Genomic DNA, 16,228 nt, shown 5'->3' with positions numbered 1-16,228 from the left:
CTACACATGAGGTAGTGTACCCGTATTTATAATTGCCAAAAAAGCCGCTTATAATCACTTTTTGTCATGTTGGTTCTCAAACTCAATCAACGTCTCCAAATCGAACAGAAATATATTCAAGAGGCTTACAATTGGATGACTTTTGGAGTGGTTCTCGGTTTGTTTGTTTGATTCCTGCGATGATTGATAAAGTGCGCAGTCGAGAAATCTTTGGGGATTTAAGCCCAGCGTGCGAAAGAATTTCTGGTCGGTGAATAGATAGAATTCCCCATCACAAAAACGCCCACACAACCGATCGTGCGATGCTGTGGCTTTGTTTTGCCGTTTTTGTATAGTATTGTGCCGAACAATGGGTTAAACTTGGCCACAGATGATTAAACATGCAAATTGGCGTTGGGAAATCGTGGACGAGCAAAGACACGACACGGCCAGTTAAAAATGTTTATCAATCCGGCGATTTTATCAGCCGGGAGCGATCTGCGGATCGCATAAACACACTCGTAAAACAAAACATCGCGGGCAAAATAAATGCAAATTTTATTGCCAGTTTCTGTTGCAATCACTCAACTTAAGTGCAACCGAAGAGGAGCTGGAATCCAAACAGCAAAACGTAAGATTGCTTCTAAGATTTATCTACACACGGAAATAAATTTAATGTTTATTTTATAAACCATTTAACTCTTGGTTCTAAGAGGTAGTTATTAGATAAGTTTATTGTTATAAAAGGAAGGAAGCTTTTTATTAATACTCATGAAAGTGTTTTTCCTTTAAGAACTATAATTAATCAATATGCTAATAAAAAGGCGCCAAGGTAGTATCAAAGTATCTTAGGAATGTTGTATCTCATCCATAATTAAAATGGATGGGGGAATAATTCATCTTACAGTTAGCTAATTATATCATGTAACAACACGCCGACAAAGGTTAACCAGTTAGAAGATTAACTTATTAAAGTACAAAATGTAAAGTACATATCACAAAGCATTAACAAATATTAAGAAGTTAAGCTACGATCTTTGAAAATTAAAAAAAAAAACCTAGCTCTAAAAATTCATAGGAAAAATAAAGAAATTAAGCTCATAAACTCATTAAAAAGTAGACGCAAATTTGCTTAGTTTCTTTGAATATTTCAAGTGTTTTGTCAACCATGAAGGTGAAGTCGTCTTCAAAAGATTTTAAAATCCAAGCCACGCATGACAAAATCGACAGCAGATGTCGTCAACTTCCTTTTAGGTAATGAAATAATTATGTAGAATAAATATTAAGTAACTAACGCTTTTGGTGTGTGTATGATGTTTGTATAACAACCGACAAATTTAATAATACAAATAATGCATAATTTAGTCATACCCTGCCACAGCAGTTCCGAGTTTCAATTTGAGTTTGAGTCTGATTTTGAGGCTGAGTCCGAGCGTGCAATAGAATAATTAACCCTGAACCCCGCAATATACTTATGGCTCTGCGAACTCACGTACGTAAGAATACCCCATTGTTGTTGGCCCACTCACTACAATCATTTGCCAGGCGGATTTTTACACGTTTGGTTCTCGGAACCAGGCAAAATCTAGAAATTCCTCTTATGCGGCAAAGTGCGCAAATATTTGTCAGCTATTTTCGGGTGTTTTTTTTATCGAGTGAGATTAGCTAATAGCTTCGGTAAACTTCAAGAAGTGGCCTCCCACTTGGAGCTTTTGATCGAAATATTTTTATATTCCCCCCAGGGTGCACATTTGGATGATTGGTAACATTCAATCCGCATCTCCGTTTGTGCAAGACTTTTAAAAAGCGCTGAAAATTAATGGCATGCACTTAAAATCGCGTTAGGTGGAGGGGCCAAGCGGATATATCTCTATATAGAGACTGAGAAGGGGGATGTCGACTTGATTGAAAATGACAGTTAACGTGCCGACGCAGTCATTAAGGCAAATTTGCAGTTTGCGGTCAGGCAATATGGAATGTACGGATCGGGGGATTTGATTTCGGATGGGGATAGAAATGGGAGATTTGCGTGTGTGGTTATGCAAAGGCTGAAGGAAAGTGCAAGTGGCAGCTGATGGCTATGAAAAGTGTGTGTGATCGGATAAAATCGCTGCTGTTGAGACAATTGCTGCTCCGGTTAGATAATCTGCCTTGTGGCACACTAACCGCTATAACGGCTTCGAGGGCACTTATCGAAAATCTGCAGGCCAACTATATATTCGCAACACCAAATTAAAATTATTAGCCAAGTAACTAAAAAACTTTTTGGACTATTAACCATGATTGGTAGTTTAGAGTATATGTTCAGCTAAAACATAAATTCAACGAAATAAAAAGTAATATTAAGGAAGTAAGGATCATAAATCATAGCTTAATGTCTGGTAAATCCCTCACTCATTTTATGCCCATCACGTATAAAAACATCTCATTTTAAGTGGGATCAAGTGGAACAGGGAGTGTTTTGCTGCACTTCCCACAAAGAGTAATGTATCTCACCCTCTTAAATTGCAATTTGCTTATTCTTTTGTCAAGCTCAAGGCTTTGAACTGACTCTATTTGCTTTTATTGTGCACTTTTAAGGTGCCGCCTTTAAAGACGCGTGGGCGGATTGGAGTTAACTCTATAGAGGTGGTGATAAAGGCGGAGGGGATCTGATCGCTTTGCTACAGTGACCGATTTCGTTAGGAATTTCTAGACGCGCCCATGAGTCATCGAGTAGGAGTCTGTGAGGTGCGCAGTTGCAAAAGTACTTACTGCAAAATACCCATAAAACTGTTAACAGTTGCCCTGCATTTACTAATTAGTGCAAAGTATTCTGTGCCGCTCCCCGGAGTAGACCAGTCTGGAACTAAACCTATACCTTAACAGTGATCACTCGATTTATTCTTCGAATTTAAATAATGGTTTAAACATTTTATAAATAATTATAAAAATTACCTCTGAAAAGAGCCAATGGTATTTATTTGATAATGTAGATAAAAAACGATCAAATTTTTCATGAATTTATTAAATTGTAATTAATTCAGTAAAACAATGTGTTCTGGAAATTCCAAAATAATTTTAACACATTATAAACAAATAGTTAGTAATTTTTCTATTTTTTATTCTTAGTAACCAAATAAATAAACGTTATATGGAACTCAAACTGTTTAAAGTGAGTACAATTTTCTTTAATTTCAAGATATTACATTTTATTTCAATGAGTTGAAAACTATAATTGTTGTTATCAAACAATTTCCGAAGCTTACATAATTGGTAACGGATAAGTAAGTTCCTTTGTGTACACTTTAATAACCATATCGACATTAAACTATCATATTGCTTTTAATTTTTTTTTTTTTAATATTTAAGTGCAATATGAAAGTATTCTGAAATTTCCAAAAGGTTTTCAATTTAAACTCTTAATTTGAAGTGATTACTGTACCTGAACGTAGGTAAAGTAACCCATTTGCCCGATCGCTCCCATACCACATACCGCAACTGAGTCACCAAAAGCTTCGCCGGCAACAGCAGCACAGAAAAATCGCTGCAGCAGCACTGTTGCATAACGAAGACCCACAAGTGGCCACTAACTAGCAGCTTAATGCTCCATTGGCGGCACATTAACGGGTCCGTTAGCATCCATTTCCAATGCAATTAGCTGGCGATGCTCCGGTGCAGCGTCCGGTTACCAGCTGGGTTCGATCCGCTTGCCCCATACCGCTCACCCCGTACCGCTACCCACATTACCGCTCAGCAGTTTACCGGTTGGCGGCCAGATCATCGGTGGCGTCTCTTTTTACCATCCGCTTCGAATTGCCACCGTATTATGGTTATGGTTATGGTCAACTCTGCGGCCGGACAAACAACTTTTCAATTTGCACTCGAGCAAAATGTTCACACAGTTTTGAGTTCGCTATTTGTGTTTGTCTTTTCGTTTACACGATTTATGATAAGTTTATTTTTAAATGTTAAACAAGCTGCGAACAATGCGACGGGCAAAGTTCTAGACTCCCTTGGGGGTAATATGTATATATATGTATTTATATGGGATGGAGATGGGGGCGTGGCCTGTAGGTAAGCCTCCCCGATCTGTGGCGATCCCAGCTAATGAGCTCGACCCCTGGCCTTTTTTATTCCCAACATTAGCCACGCTCCAATTATTGCAACGCGCGGTGGCAGTTGGCAAATTAGAACGGCAAGGTGATTCCGTTTTGCCCCTGCAGACCGTCGGAGGTCAGCAGGAAAATATGGAAAAATGCATGGGCCATTAATAAACACATATATTGGCTATAGTAAAAAAAAAAACTCGGTGAACTACAGAACCAGCCGCAAAAGCGAGATTAAACCTGTTTTGCGACAAGTGCGCCACGGTTCGCGACTGTCCATGTCCATTACAGTTAGAGACATGGCCACTAAATGCAGTCGCCGTCTGCCACTACAGTGGGTGATATGCATTTATTGATATATAAGTCCCAGGGGCATCACAAAGTCAGATAACTATCTCATTAAAATTAAAATTAGCCAACGGCCACAGCTGCCAGCATTACCTATTTATAAGTCTATTCTTCATCAATACTTTGTTAATTTAGTAAGCTTTTTAATAAATCAATATTTTTTATGTTCTAAAGATGAATACATTTTACAGAGCCAATATAATATAATAAAGCTTAGAATATAAAATTCTAAGTAATATCTTGAGAACTCCATTTAAACTGCGCAGTGAAAAATGTTATACATTCTTAGCTTTACCTCTTCCAAACTCATAAAGTCAAATGATTTATCTTATCTTTGCGAAAAATGTTCACAACTTTGATTTTAACTTCCTCATTTAAGTAGTTTTACAAAGTAGACAATAAACACCTCGTCACAAAAGTTTAAAAAACATCTGTAGAAGTTAGCTTTTAAAAATAGTGTAGAGATATGTGTTGGACAAAAACAAAAGTAATGCAGGTAAACGTGATCACGAAAATGTAATTTCAACACCCTTTTAGAACCACAAGTCAATAAATTAATTATGCTAAGTAAAACAAGAAAGGAAAGCTAACTTCGGGCGGAGCCGAAGTTGATATACCCTTGCAGAATTCTCTATAATAATATTCTCCAAAATTATTCCTATGATGCATTCTTAATACTCATAAAAAATCCAAACTTCCTAACTTTAAAAACACCAAAGTTATGGCATTTCGAATCGTTCAGTTATATGGCAGCTATAGGATATAGTCGGCCGATCCTTATGAAATTTGGTAGGTCGGATTTATTGGCCAACAAGAAAGGAAAGCTAACTTCGGGCGGAGCCGAAGTTGAAATACCCTTGCAGAATATTCTGCAAATTATATTCTCCAAAATTATTCATATGATGCATTTTTAATACTCATAAAAAATCCCACCTTCCTAACTTTAAAAACACCAAAGTTATTTCATTTCCGATCAATCAGTTATATGGCAGCTATAGGATATAGTCGGCCGATCCTTATGAAATTTAATATGTCGAATTGATTGGGCAAAAATAAAACCCATAGAAAATCCCAACTTCCTAACTTTACAAACACCAAAGTTATGGCATTTCCGATCAATCAGTTATATGGCAGCTATAAGATATAGTCGGCCGATCCTTATGAAATTTGGTAGGTCGGATTGATTGGCCAAATATAAAACCCATAGAAAATCCAAACTTCCTAACTTTACAAACACCAAAGTTATTGCATTTCCGATCAATCAGTTATATGGCAGCTATAGGATATAGTCGGCCGATCCTTATGAAATTTGGTAGGTCGGATTGATTAGCCAAATATAAAACACATAGAAAATCCCAGCTTCCTAACTTTACAAACAGCAGAGTTATGGCATTTCCGATCGTTCAGTTATATGGCAGCTATAGGATATAGTCGGCCGATCCCGGCCGTTCCGACTTATATACTGCGTGCAAAGGAAAGAAGGGTGTGTGCAAAGTTTCAACTCGATAGCTTTAAAACTGAGAGACTAGTTTGCGTAGAAACAGACAGACGGACAGACGGACAGACGGACAGACGGACAGACGGACATGGCTATATCAACTCAGGAGGTGATCCTGATCAAGAATATATATACTTTATATGGTCGGAGATGCCTCCTTCACTGCGTTGCACACTTTTGACCAAAATTATAATACCCTCTGCAAGGGTATAAATATAAAACCTGTAGAAAATCTTAACTTTCTAACTTTACAAACACCAAAGTTATGGCATTTCCAATCGTTCAGTTATATGGCAGCTATAGGATATAGTCGGCCGATCCTTATGAAATTTGGTAGGTCGGATTGATTGGCCAAATATAAAACCCATAGAAAATCCCAACTTTCTAACTTTACAAACACCAAAGTTATGGCATTTCCGATCAATCAGTTATATGGCAGCTATAGGATATAGTCGGCCGATCCTTATGAAATTTGGTACGTCGGATTGATTGGCCAAATATTATACCCATAGAGAGTCCCAACTTCCTAACTTAACAAACAGCAGAGTTATGGCATTTCCGATCAATCAGTTATATGGCAGCTATAGGATATAGTCGGCCGATCCCGGCCGTTCCGACTTATATACTGCGTGCAAAGGAAATAAGGGTGTGTGCAAAGTTTCAATTCGATATCTTTAAAACTGAGAGACTAGTTCGCGTAGAAACAGACAGACGGACAGACAGACGGACAGACGGACAGACGGACAGACGGACAGACGGACAGACGGACGGACGGACAGACGGACAGATGGACAGACGGACATGGCTATATCAACTCAGGAGGTGATCCTGATCAAGAATATATATACTTTATAGGGTCGGAGATGCCTCCTTCACTGCGTTGCACACTTTTGACCAAAATTATAATACCCTCTGCAAGGGTATAAAAAGGGCCAAAGAAACCAAGATGTTATGTAAATTAATTTGAAGATTTATTGGCATATTATAGCTCCATTTAAATAATAGTCATTTAAATCTTTGGCAGAAGAGACGAATCATCCTGACTTCTGCTATGAAAATGGATAAAATAAAACCTGAATCCCTAGTATCCCATTATATATTTTCATTCTACCAATTTCTAGAACTCATTTATAGGCTTTCTATCCCACAGTACCGAGTGCAGTGCTGGTGCTGTAACAGTTGTTTTTGCTTGGAACCTTTTTTGTGGGCCCGGTTTAGTCTGTTTTATTTTTTTTTTTCGAAGTTTTGTTATGTTTTTTCCAATTGCTCATTGATGTCTGTTTGCTTTTGGCTTTAGTTTCGGCTGTGGCACCGTTACACGCTGCCTGGCTGATTTTGCACTCTCCCGTTTTAAAGTTCAAAGGTGTCGGTGTACAGTGTTTGTACTGCGATTTTGTGTCGTGAGAACCGAATTGGTAGGATAGTTTGCAGCATGCAGATGGTCAGTTTTTAAAGGTATTGATTGAATGGAAATTTTTTTTTGGGTTTCGAGGGGGGGTTTGAACTCACTTTGGCTGCCATTGGTGGAGGCGATCCGTGCTCAGGTGCAAACGCATCTAGCAGTTAGACTCATTTGTTTATAGAGCTTTTTCGGCAGCTCTGCCAGCTGGTGAGAGCGGGATGGCAACACTGCCCGATATAAAAAGCAGAAGATACCCGCGACTTTACATAAACTTCACTGATTGAGATATATTTACTCTTATTTGTGCAATGACAATGCACGCTGTAATTAATTTCGCTTCAGACCAAATGATAATAACAACATTTCGCATTTCATCTCGGCTCGTTTCATTTCGCTTCATTCATTTATTTATGCATTTGACCCGCTTTGTGTGGCTTTGACAATAACAAAAACACAAATTGTGAAAACAACAACCGAAACGAGTTGCAACAATATTTGTACAGCAACAAAAAAAACACGGCAGGTTGGCTTATTTACTTGGAATTTCGCCCGTCGTTGGATTCTACGCAAAAAAACTTGTTGTCCGTCTTGTTGTTTTGTTTTTGATTTTCATTCTGCACTTGTCGACATTTTTTAGTATTCTTTAACACACGCACAACACCAACACACATGCACGCACAGCTTTTCGGTTAAATACTCGTATATTTTCATGGATTTCGTTAATTTCGTGCGTTTTTCTTGTCGGTTTTCGGTTTCATTTCAGCACCCACGAATTTTAGTTTGGCAAGCAGTGAGCGTAGTTTTCTCTATCTGCCTCTCGCTCGCTCTCGTTCTGGGAGGCGGGGGGTGGTGGGCGTGATGGGCGGTGAAAATCGCATGCGCGCGGATTGCGTTTCCCAACTGTTGGCCTCAAGCTGCGCGAATCGACTGAGCGAAGGTGCGCGATCCGATGAGCGAAGCTCCGAGCGGAGCTTAAAGCGAAAGACGAGCTTTGGCAGGTGAGCGAGACAGGTGCGAGGAGAGCTTTTTTGGAGCTCGACATCTAGCGGAATTTTGTTGAAGCCAATAAAGAATTTTCAACCGTTAAAACTTTAAATTGTCGATTTAGCATTTGGTTACTTTACATATTGTACACATCTTTATAAGTTTAATTTTAATTAGTCGTACAAGTTACAAGTTTTTAATTTTACAATTTTACAAAAAATATTATGTATCCATTAAGTTAAGTTAAATCATAGAACATTATTATCATAATAATAACTACTTTTTCATCAAAATATGTGTGTTCAAAATGGTTCAAAAGATATATTTCAACTAGTATTATAATAATTTTGAACAATTTATCAAATAAAGACATGTAATTCCTTTCTCTTTATATCCTTTTCTTCACCGTTACCCAAAATAATTCCCTTTTACATTTTCTCGTTATATTCACAAAAACCTGATGGCCTCAGAGTTTAAAATAAGTAACATGAATCCAATTAAAATGTATTTTTGACGTTGCCACTAACCTACAAATCCTGTATTTATATAATTAAATTAAACTTTTATTTATGCACTCGCAGAAATGTTGTGATTTTATTGTTGAAAATAAAAGCAATATTTATTTTAATTAATATAATAATACGGAAAAATACAACTTATTTTCAATAAAAGATAAAAGTTATCTTAAATATAGTCTCATATACTAAATAAATAATATAAATAAAATGGGACAATATTTTGGTCTTTTTAAAATCACTCAAAGAGCAACGTTTGATTGAAGCTTTTGGTTAATTGAAGGGTCTGGACCGTCCGAGAAAGAGACGGAGAAAGAGCCAATGAAAGAGAAAGAGATTTTAATGTGCGTGCAATTGACGAGCGAAAAGCCGAAGTCGCGGCAAAAATAACGACTAGTAACCACTGACAAATCCGGACTGAAAACTACTAAAAACTGAAAACTCGGACTCGGACTCGGGCGCGTAAGGGAGTCGGTAGTCGGTCGTCTTTTGTTGATCTTGAGACTGAAATTCCAATTGTTGATTTATCTCTCGGCTGCTGCGCTGCCGTCGTCGCTGCTGATGCGCAGTCCACTCAGTTGACCAGCGACCAAGTTTATAAAACTTTGAGCCAAAATGCAGCGGCGCACAGTTGTTACCAAAACGTTGCACGCGTCGTGGCCCTCATCAAAAGTTAAGCGAAAATGAAAACGAAATTCGGTTAACGTCAACAGAAGCTGACAAAAGGCAGAAAAAACCGAAACAAGTTGCAGGGCCAGAGTAAGCCAAGAAAGAGAGGCAAGAGACCAAGAAGAAAGAGTGGGCAATATTTAGCCAGATTATCTGTTGTGCAGTGCGTTTTATCAGCCAGCGAAAGAAACGAAAACGAAAGTCGGTCCAAGTCCGAGTTAAAATCTCGGAGGTACAACGAAAATCCGAAGAAAATATTCAGCAAATTCAGAGACACGCGGATCTCATCTCGGTAATGTCTCAATAAAAGTAATCTTAACTACCTACCGCCGGAATGTAGGAAAAAGTGAAAATAAAAGCGCTCAACGAGTTTCGAAAAGCAACAAATATAATTTAAACGCCGAAAATCAAAGTAAGTTGAGTGGGAATTCCAGCTGGTTCTGTGCTCTGTGCAAATAGGACTTGTTAATTGGGTTCTAATCCACAGTCCCACAAACAGTTACCAATAAGCAGGCCATTAGTGTGGATCCGGATCGCACTCTCTCCTTCTTTCTTTATATACCCGCACCCGTCGCACACCAATTCCGCGAGTTTGGGAGTGTAAATGCAGATCAAACATATTTCGAAATTCCCCAATAGGCAAAGTCCATATGCATATATATAGTTATCGATGGGCGTCTCGCGTTGCGCTTGCCACAAAAGAAGCGGCGTCTAAATTATGCAAAACAAACAAAAAGATCGCTTAGGAAAGCGAGAAAACGAGCAAAAAACGTTAACCATGCACAGCGAGAAAAAATAGTGGCGCAAACCGAGGTTCAAACATTCTTGATTACTCCAGCAATTACTACAGTGGCAAAACCTTTTAATTCATATAAGCAAAATTATAACCTTAATGAGTATAATACTTAATGAACTATAAATACAAAAATTCTATAAAATATTTTAATTTCATAATTTATCTAAAAAATGCAGTTAAAGTTGTCTTAAATTTTTATTTTAAATGTTATTATCGAAAATAGTGTCTGATACTCAACTTGTCGTTTTCAATTAAAAATATTTGGCAGTGTATTTTAAAATGCACATTTTCAATAGATTTTCATTTTTGGTTACGAAATTGGCATTTTGTATCAACCAAAAAAATACATAAATATTTATCATTTGTTTTTTAAACGAGTATTTACATAAAAGTCATAAAGAAATTGAGATAACAGATATAAAAATCCCTTTTCTTACTTTTATTTCTTTACTCAAATGGCCTGAATGATTTATCTTAGTATAAATTATACTTCTTCTTAGGTCAAATTAACCTATTATAAATCTTGCAATAATTTCGTTCCTAGTTCTCTTTACATAAAATAAATTTGGCTTCAGCCATTTCAATTGTAATTTCGATTTACTCAATTGAGTACACCACAAAGCCGCTCATAATTCTTTAACCGCGCTTTTTGTCTGTTAATTTTGATTACGCGCACCTTTAGTCATAATAAACAATAACCCGCGAATTATTACGTATGAGTGAGCTGCGATTGTGTGTGAGTGTGTCAAAGCGAAAACGAAAGGCCAGCAACAACAAGCCACCGATTGTGTGTGGTCAGCAGTGGCGTCCAGTTGGGTCCAAAATCAATGGAAGTACTGCTGCCGGCGTCGCTGCCTTTACACCTGCGCAGACTTCACTCCAAATAAATATAACAACTCAAATCGAAACTCAACCCGATACTCAGCCAAAAACTCAAAACCGTCGCCGGGCAACGAAGGCAATCAATTGAACCTTAGTCTCCATTTGAGTCGCACTCCCAGCGGAATTGGGTTGAGTCTCGTCTCGTTTTTTTGGTTTTTGTTTATCTTTTTTGCTGCGTTTCAAAAACTTTTACTCCCCGTGCCGTTTGTTTGTGGCCAGAGATCCAATACAATCAAATAAAACGCAAAATTATTAACGCCTATGTTAAATGTTAATTATTGCATAAGTTTACCTCGCTGCGTTTTTCCTCATTCGCCGATTGTTTCACCGGTAATTGGGCTTAAGCGGCGTATGCGTAATATTCTAATGAAATCGATGAAGAGCAAGTATACGCACTTGCGTGTTTTGCTAAGTCTGTTTACGTTTTTACACAGAGAAAAGTGATTGTTACATATAATTACATTCTTAATGTAATTTAATGAGAAATCGTACTTTCAAATAATTAATTAATAAATCAAGAACAAGTTGATACTCACTAAAAAAGCGTAAAACGATAATTACTATTAAATACCATTATGAAATGTCATGCTGCCTAAAATATATAAATTTTAATTGTCAAAAATATATGTGTTTATTAATATACAAATAAAAAAATAATTAAGTGTTGACCCATTTTGGTGCTACACAGAGCCTGAGTATGTTGCAAAATCTTTTTTTCGGACTTACTAATAGCCAACCCAAAGTTGCAATTCATTCATAATGAAATAAAGACGTTAAATGTTAATTATTGCTCAAAACTCGCTCTCGTTTTCATGGTTTCCTTCGCCAAACGAAGATTATTTAACCAGCAGCTGCCATACACTGCGTATGCGTAATATTCTAATGCAATCGGCAAATCCAAAAATCTTGGCTTGGTGTGCAATGTGTGTCAGTGGGAAATCACAGCAATGCGATTGAAAAACGTGCTTATTGGCCATCGATGGCCAACGAAAGTTTCTCCCCATCAATTTGCAGGCATTAACCAATATCAATACCGCAGGTAGCTGAAATCCGGGAGGTGCGACGAGGCGAGGAGGCGTGGCCAGTTGAGGTGAATCGTAGTGCGGTGACCTTCGGCGGACGGTGGCAAACAGCAATCAAACAAGCCATTGGAGATAGCCAAATAAGCGCGGTCCAAAATTTCTCGCACAATACGCGCACTCGTACTAACAACAAATAAACATCTATATAAATAAGCCAAGGTGACTAAGTACCGCCGCAGCATGGAGATCAGGCGCACCTCTCGACCATATCTATTGGTATTGCTGATGCTGCTCGGCCTTTGGCTGGGTTCGGTTTTGGCCAAGGGCGCCAGCAATCAGAGCACCTCACAAACCTGGCAGCACCAGCAGCAGCAGCAGCAGCAGCGATATCAAAGTCAGCTCAATGAATCGCAATCGCAGCCAGAGGAACTGGAGATCTTGGAAACCACTTCGGCCGTCGTGAGCTCGCCCCATGAAACCCATTTGACGCGCACCTCCGTCATTTTCGGACTCACCAAAGTGGCCAACGAGAGCAGCGTCAGCCAAAAGTGCCACGCGCAGCTGCGACAAGTGCAGCGCGGCATACTAGGCAAACAGCCATGGGCCATGAAGGGTAAGTGGAAAAATCCAAGCCAAAATATTATTGTTATCAAGCAAAAGAAACCCCGAGAAGACCCCTAAATATACCGCTAATAATACGGTTACTTACCTTCCTTAACAATTTATATATTGCTAAACCCTGAAATATGGAATTAAAATTATAGAAAATACAAATATTTATAACAGCTTCAAAAAAAATTAAAAGATTTCAGACCCATTAGAAAATGTGGTAAATTTATCATCTTGTAGCAGATAAAAAAGTTTGGCATCATGATTTTAAAATAAATGAAGAATGTTGAATTCCATTAAATATTTTGAAATTGTTTTAAAGGGAGATTCTTTTATTTGTACCTTAGGTATTACAGAAGTTTGACCGCTAATAACTTTGAAATAACACAAAACAATAAATAACTACGTGATTCACAAAATCAACTGTTTTGTATTGAAACTCACACCTTAGAAAGGTTGTGACTACATGTGATCCCTACAACTACACTCTTCAAATAGCTCGTTAAGATAAGCCAGTGATTCATTAGGTTTTGATAGAATAATTCATGGAAATATTTCTTGAGTTTTGTACTCCAGAGTACTTCAAGAATTTGAATAGTAAACAAAGTATTTTTTTGAACCTTAGATACAGAAAACTCCATGATTCATGGAAAAATATAATTGAGAAATCAACAGTGGTCCAACAGTTGGAAGCAACAATTATATATAGATTCATAATGGCTTGAACCCTACAATACAGAACCTTTTACGTTTTTACCCATTATGTACGTTTTTCCAACTAGTAACCCCATGGAATTTCCTTAAACTTTCCCACAGTTTTGGATGCTTCAGGAACGAAGCCCTCTGGCTTCGTATATGGGCAGAACTATTGGCTGGGAAGTCGGGAAGCTTGTCGCGGAGTCCAAAGACCCGTGGGCATAACACTGTCGAAGAACTTCGATCGTGTGATGCACTATGGAATCATTACCCAGAAGGCGCCCTTTGACATGGACTACCGGGTGCTTTACCTGCGCCACAGTTCACCCTGGCAGGTGGAGATTAAGCTAATGTCCGAGCAGATTATCCACATCGGCTTGTGCCTACCCAGTGCCTGCAGTTCGGAGGAGGTTAAAAAGCTAGCCCAGGATTATGTGACTGGAGGAACATTTGCGGAAAACGAGATCTTCGACATCCAACCAGAAGTGGTTTACATGAAAGATCTGCAGTTGAAGGAGGAATTCTTCGAGAGAGCCAGCTTCAGACTTTTGGTAGCCTGTGTGTTGGCCACCGGAGTTCTGATGCTTTGTGCCCAACAACTTAAGGCCACCAAAAAGTTGGAATCCTCTACTGAGGAAGCCGATCCTGGCCTAGCACCTGCTGAATCGGAAGTATGGCGTGGACTCAATTCTCTTCTGCAACTGGAGAAGCTACAGAAATATATACCCTGCTGGGATGTCCCCGCAAACTGGGCCAAGATCTTTGCGGTTCGGGAGAATTCTCCGAATGAAATTCCCTTGATGAATGGACTGCGATCTGTGTGCGCCATCTGGATAATGGTGTTTCACGTGGTGTGGTTCATGTACTTCACGGTTCACAATAAGACAGTGCTGATTTCGTATGCAGAACAGGCCTTTTTCCAGTACGTTTCCTCGGCGCCTCTGCTCGTGGACGTCTTCTTTACCATCAGGTACACCTAAAAAAAAAATGTAACCTTAATATTAGCAAAGTAGCATACAAAAAATAGTATGAAATCTAAAGGCCTTTCAGTTATAATCGTCAAATTTGTATATTTTTAACTATAAACTCCGATTTTATTACTAAACTTATTAATTCAAATATATTCATGTTTTATTTTCCAGTGGCTTCCTGCAAACGTTTAACTTCCTAAGGAACTCCCAACAACTGGAGGCAGTGCGTCGGAATAGTTTCGTTGGAAATCTTAAGCTCTTTGGCAAACTGCTCTTCCATCGGTACTTGCGCCTGGGACCACTTTACCTGGTGGTCATGGCCACCGTGGATTTGGTGTACGCTTATATTGGAGATGTCTCGGTTTACCACATCAACGAGCGATTCGATGAGATGTGTTCCAAGCACTGGTGGCGCAATCTGCTGTTCATCCAAAACCTATTCGATCATCGGGATATGTGCGCCAATTGGAGTTGGTCCTTGGCCTGTGAGATGCAGTTCTTTATTCTGGCTAATGCTCTGCTGTTCCTATATGTAAAGTAAGTGGGATTAAACTTCATTAAAATCTTAGAATACGATTTTTAATTATTATATTTTCCTTAACAAACAGATATCCGAAGATAGTTAAAGCCCTGGTGGCCTCTTCTTTTGTGGCCACCATTGCCTGGTCCTACAGCATCGGCTTGAGCATCAAGTTCCAATTGTCCTTCGATGCCGCCTTTGCCACAGGAACGGAGATCTACACTTCACCCTTTGTGAGAGTTCTTCCCTATATTCTGGGAGCTGCAACGGCTTGGTTATTCCTAGAGAATCGAATCCAGTTGGAGATCAGTGAGCCGAAGGAGCGTTTCTGCTGGCACCTGGCTTTACTAGTGTTCTTTGCCTGCATTTACTCGACTGTGAAAAGGGATCTGGGACCTCTGATGGCCATTACGCTCTTCGTGATGGGTCGCCTATTCTTTTCGCTGAGTGTATGCTGGATGATAGCGCGCAGCTGCAGTGGGCGGGGAGTGTGGTGGTCACGACTGCTGGAGGCCAAGGGCTTCCAACATGTCAGTCGGCTGTCCTACGCCATTTACCTGCTCAATCCGCTGGTCATTGCTTTATTCTACAGTTTAACAAACGCCAGCACGCATGCAGATCCCTTTATGCTGGTATGTAATTTCAATATAATATTTATTTTATTTATTATATTTAATAATACTATTTTTCTAATCCAGTGCGTGGTCACCTGCGGCTTCGCTGTCATCGTCTACTTGGCCTCCATCCTCTTTTCGCTGGCCTTCGAGCTGCCGTTCAGCAATCTTTCCAGTTTGCTAAACCGACGGCAGAGCAAGCCGAAAAGTGCCTAAAGATGCTAGCCCTAAATTAGATCGTTAAGGTCAACGCACACGCCTCCATCTGACAATTGTGATCGCTTTCATGTACAACTACTCATCATTATCGAATCACTAGCTTAGTCTTGTCTTAGTCAATGCTATATATATATACATATCTAAATATCTTGTACATCGGTGGCCACCATACTTAATAAGATAACCCCTAGTTGTAGTTCACTTACGTAGCTGTAGATCATATACGTATTATATTTACTTAAACATACTATCTTACCCCAGCATAGAATATAGAATTGTTGACAATGCCAAAAAATGCAATTTCAATGTTTTAATATTTTGGTTCTATCTTTTTAAAACATTTTTTTGGTAAAGTATAAAATATATAAAATACATATATATTCATAAAATGAATGGAGATAAGATTCCAATAAATT

General features: G+C 38.7%; 1 protein-coding gene and 1 pseudogene across 1 annotated transcript; one reads left to right on the top strand and one right to left on the bottom strand.

Annotated features, from left to right (window-relative positions):
- Nucleotides 1–9,052: 9,052 nt before the first annotated feature.
- Nucleotides 9,053–9,623, bottom strand: LOC108043772 (annotated as a pseudogene).
- On the top strand, nucleotides 9,542–16,227 carry LOC108040140 (nose resistant to fluoxetine protein 6). The gene is made up of 6 exons (XM_044457845.1): nucleotides 9,542–9,895; nucleotides 12,201–12,796; nucleotides 13,609–14,458; nucleotides 14,631–14,996; nucleotides 15,068–15,611; nucleotides 15,678–16,227. Exons 2-6 carry the CDS (start codon nucleotides 12,424–12,426, stop codon nucleotides 15,807–15,809), a joined length of 2,265 nt encoding a protein of 754 aa, XP_044313780.1. The 5' UTR covers nucleotides 9,542–9,895; nucleotides 12,201–12,423; the 3' UTR covers nucleotides 15,810–16,227.
- The last annotated feature ends 1 nt before the right edge of the window (nucleotide 16,228 follows it).

Source organism: Drosophila rhopaloa, unplaced genomic scaffold, assembly GCF_018152115.1.
Source record: "Drosophila rhopaloa isolate 14029-0021.01 unplaced genomic scaffold, ASM1815211v1 contig_163, whole genome shotgun sequence".
In the NCBI taxonomy this organism is placed as follows: domain Eukaryota; kingdom Metazoa; phylum Arthropoda; class Insecta; order Diptera; family Drosophilidae; genus Drosophila; species Drosophila rhopaloa.
This window is presented reverse-complemented; position numbering and strand designations above follow the sequence as displayed.

What these genes read in the sequence shown, in the direction of transcription:
- LOC108040140 (XM_044457845.1), top strand. Translation starts at nt 12,424, where the DNA reads ATGGAGATCAGGCGCACCTCTCGACCATATCTATTGGTATTGCTGATG. An exon ending in ACAGCCATGGGCCATGAAGG is followed by an intron (nt 12,797 to 13,608) that starts GTAAGTGGAAAA and finishes ACTTTCCCACAG; the next exon opens with TTTTGGATGCTTCAGGAACG. An exon ending in GACGTCTTCTTTACCATCAG is followed by an intron (nt 14,459 to 14,630) that starts GTACACCTAAAA and finishes TTTATTTTCCAG; the next exon opens with TGGCTTCCTGCAAACGTTTA.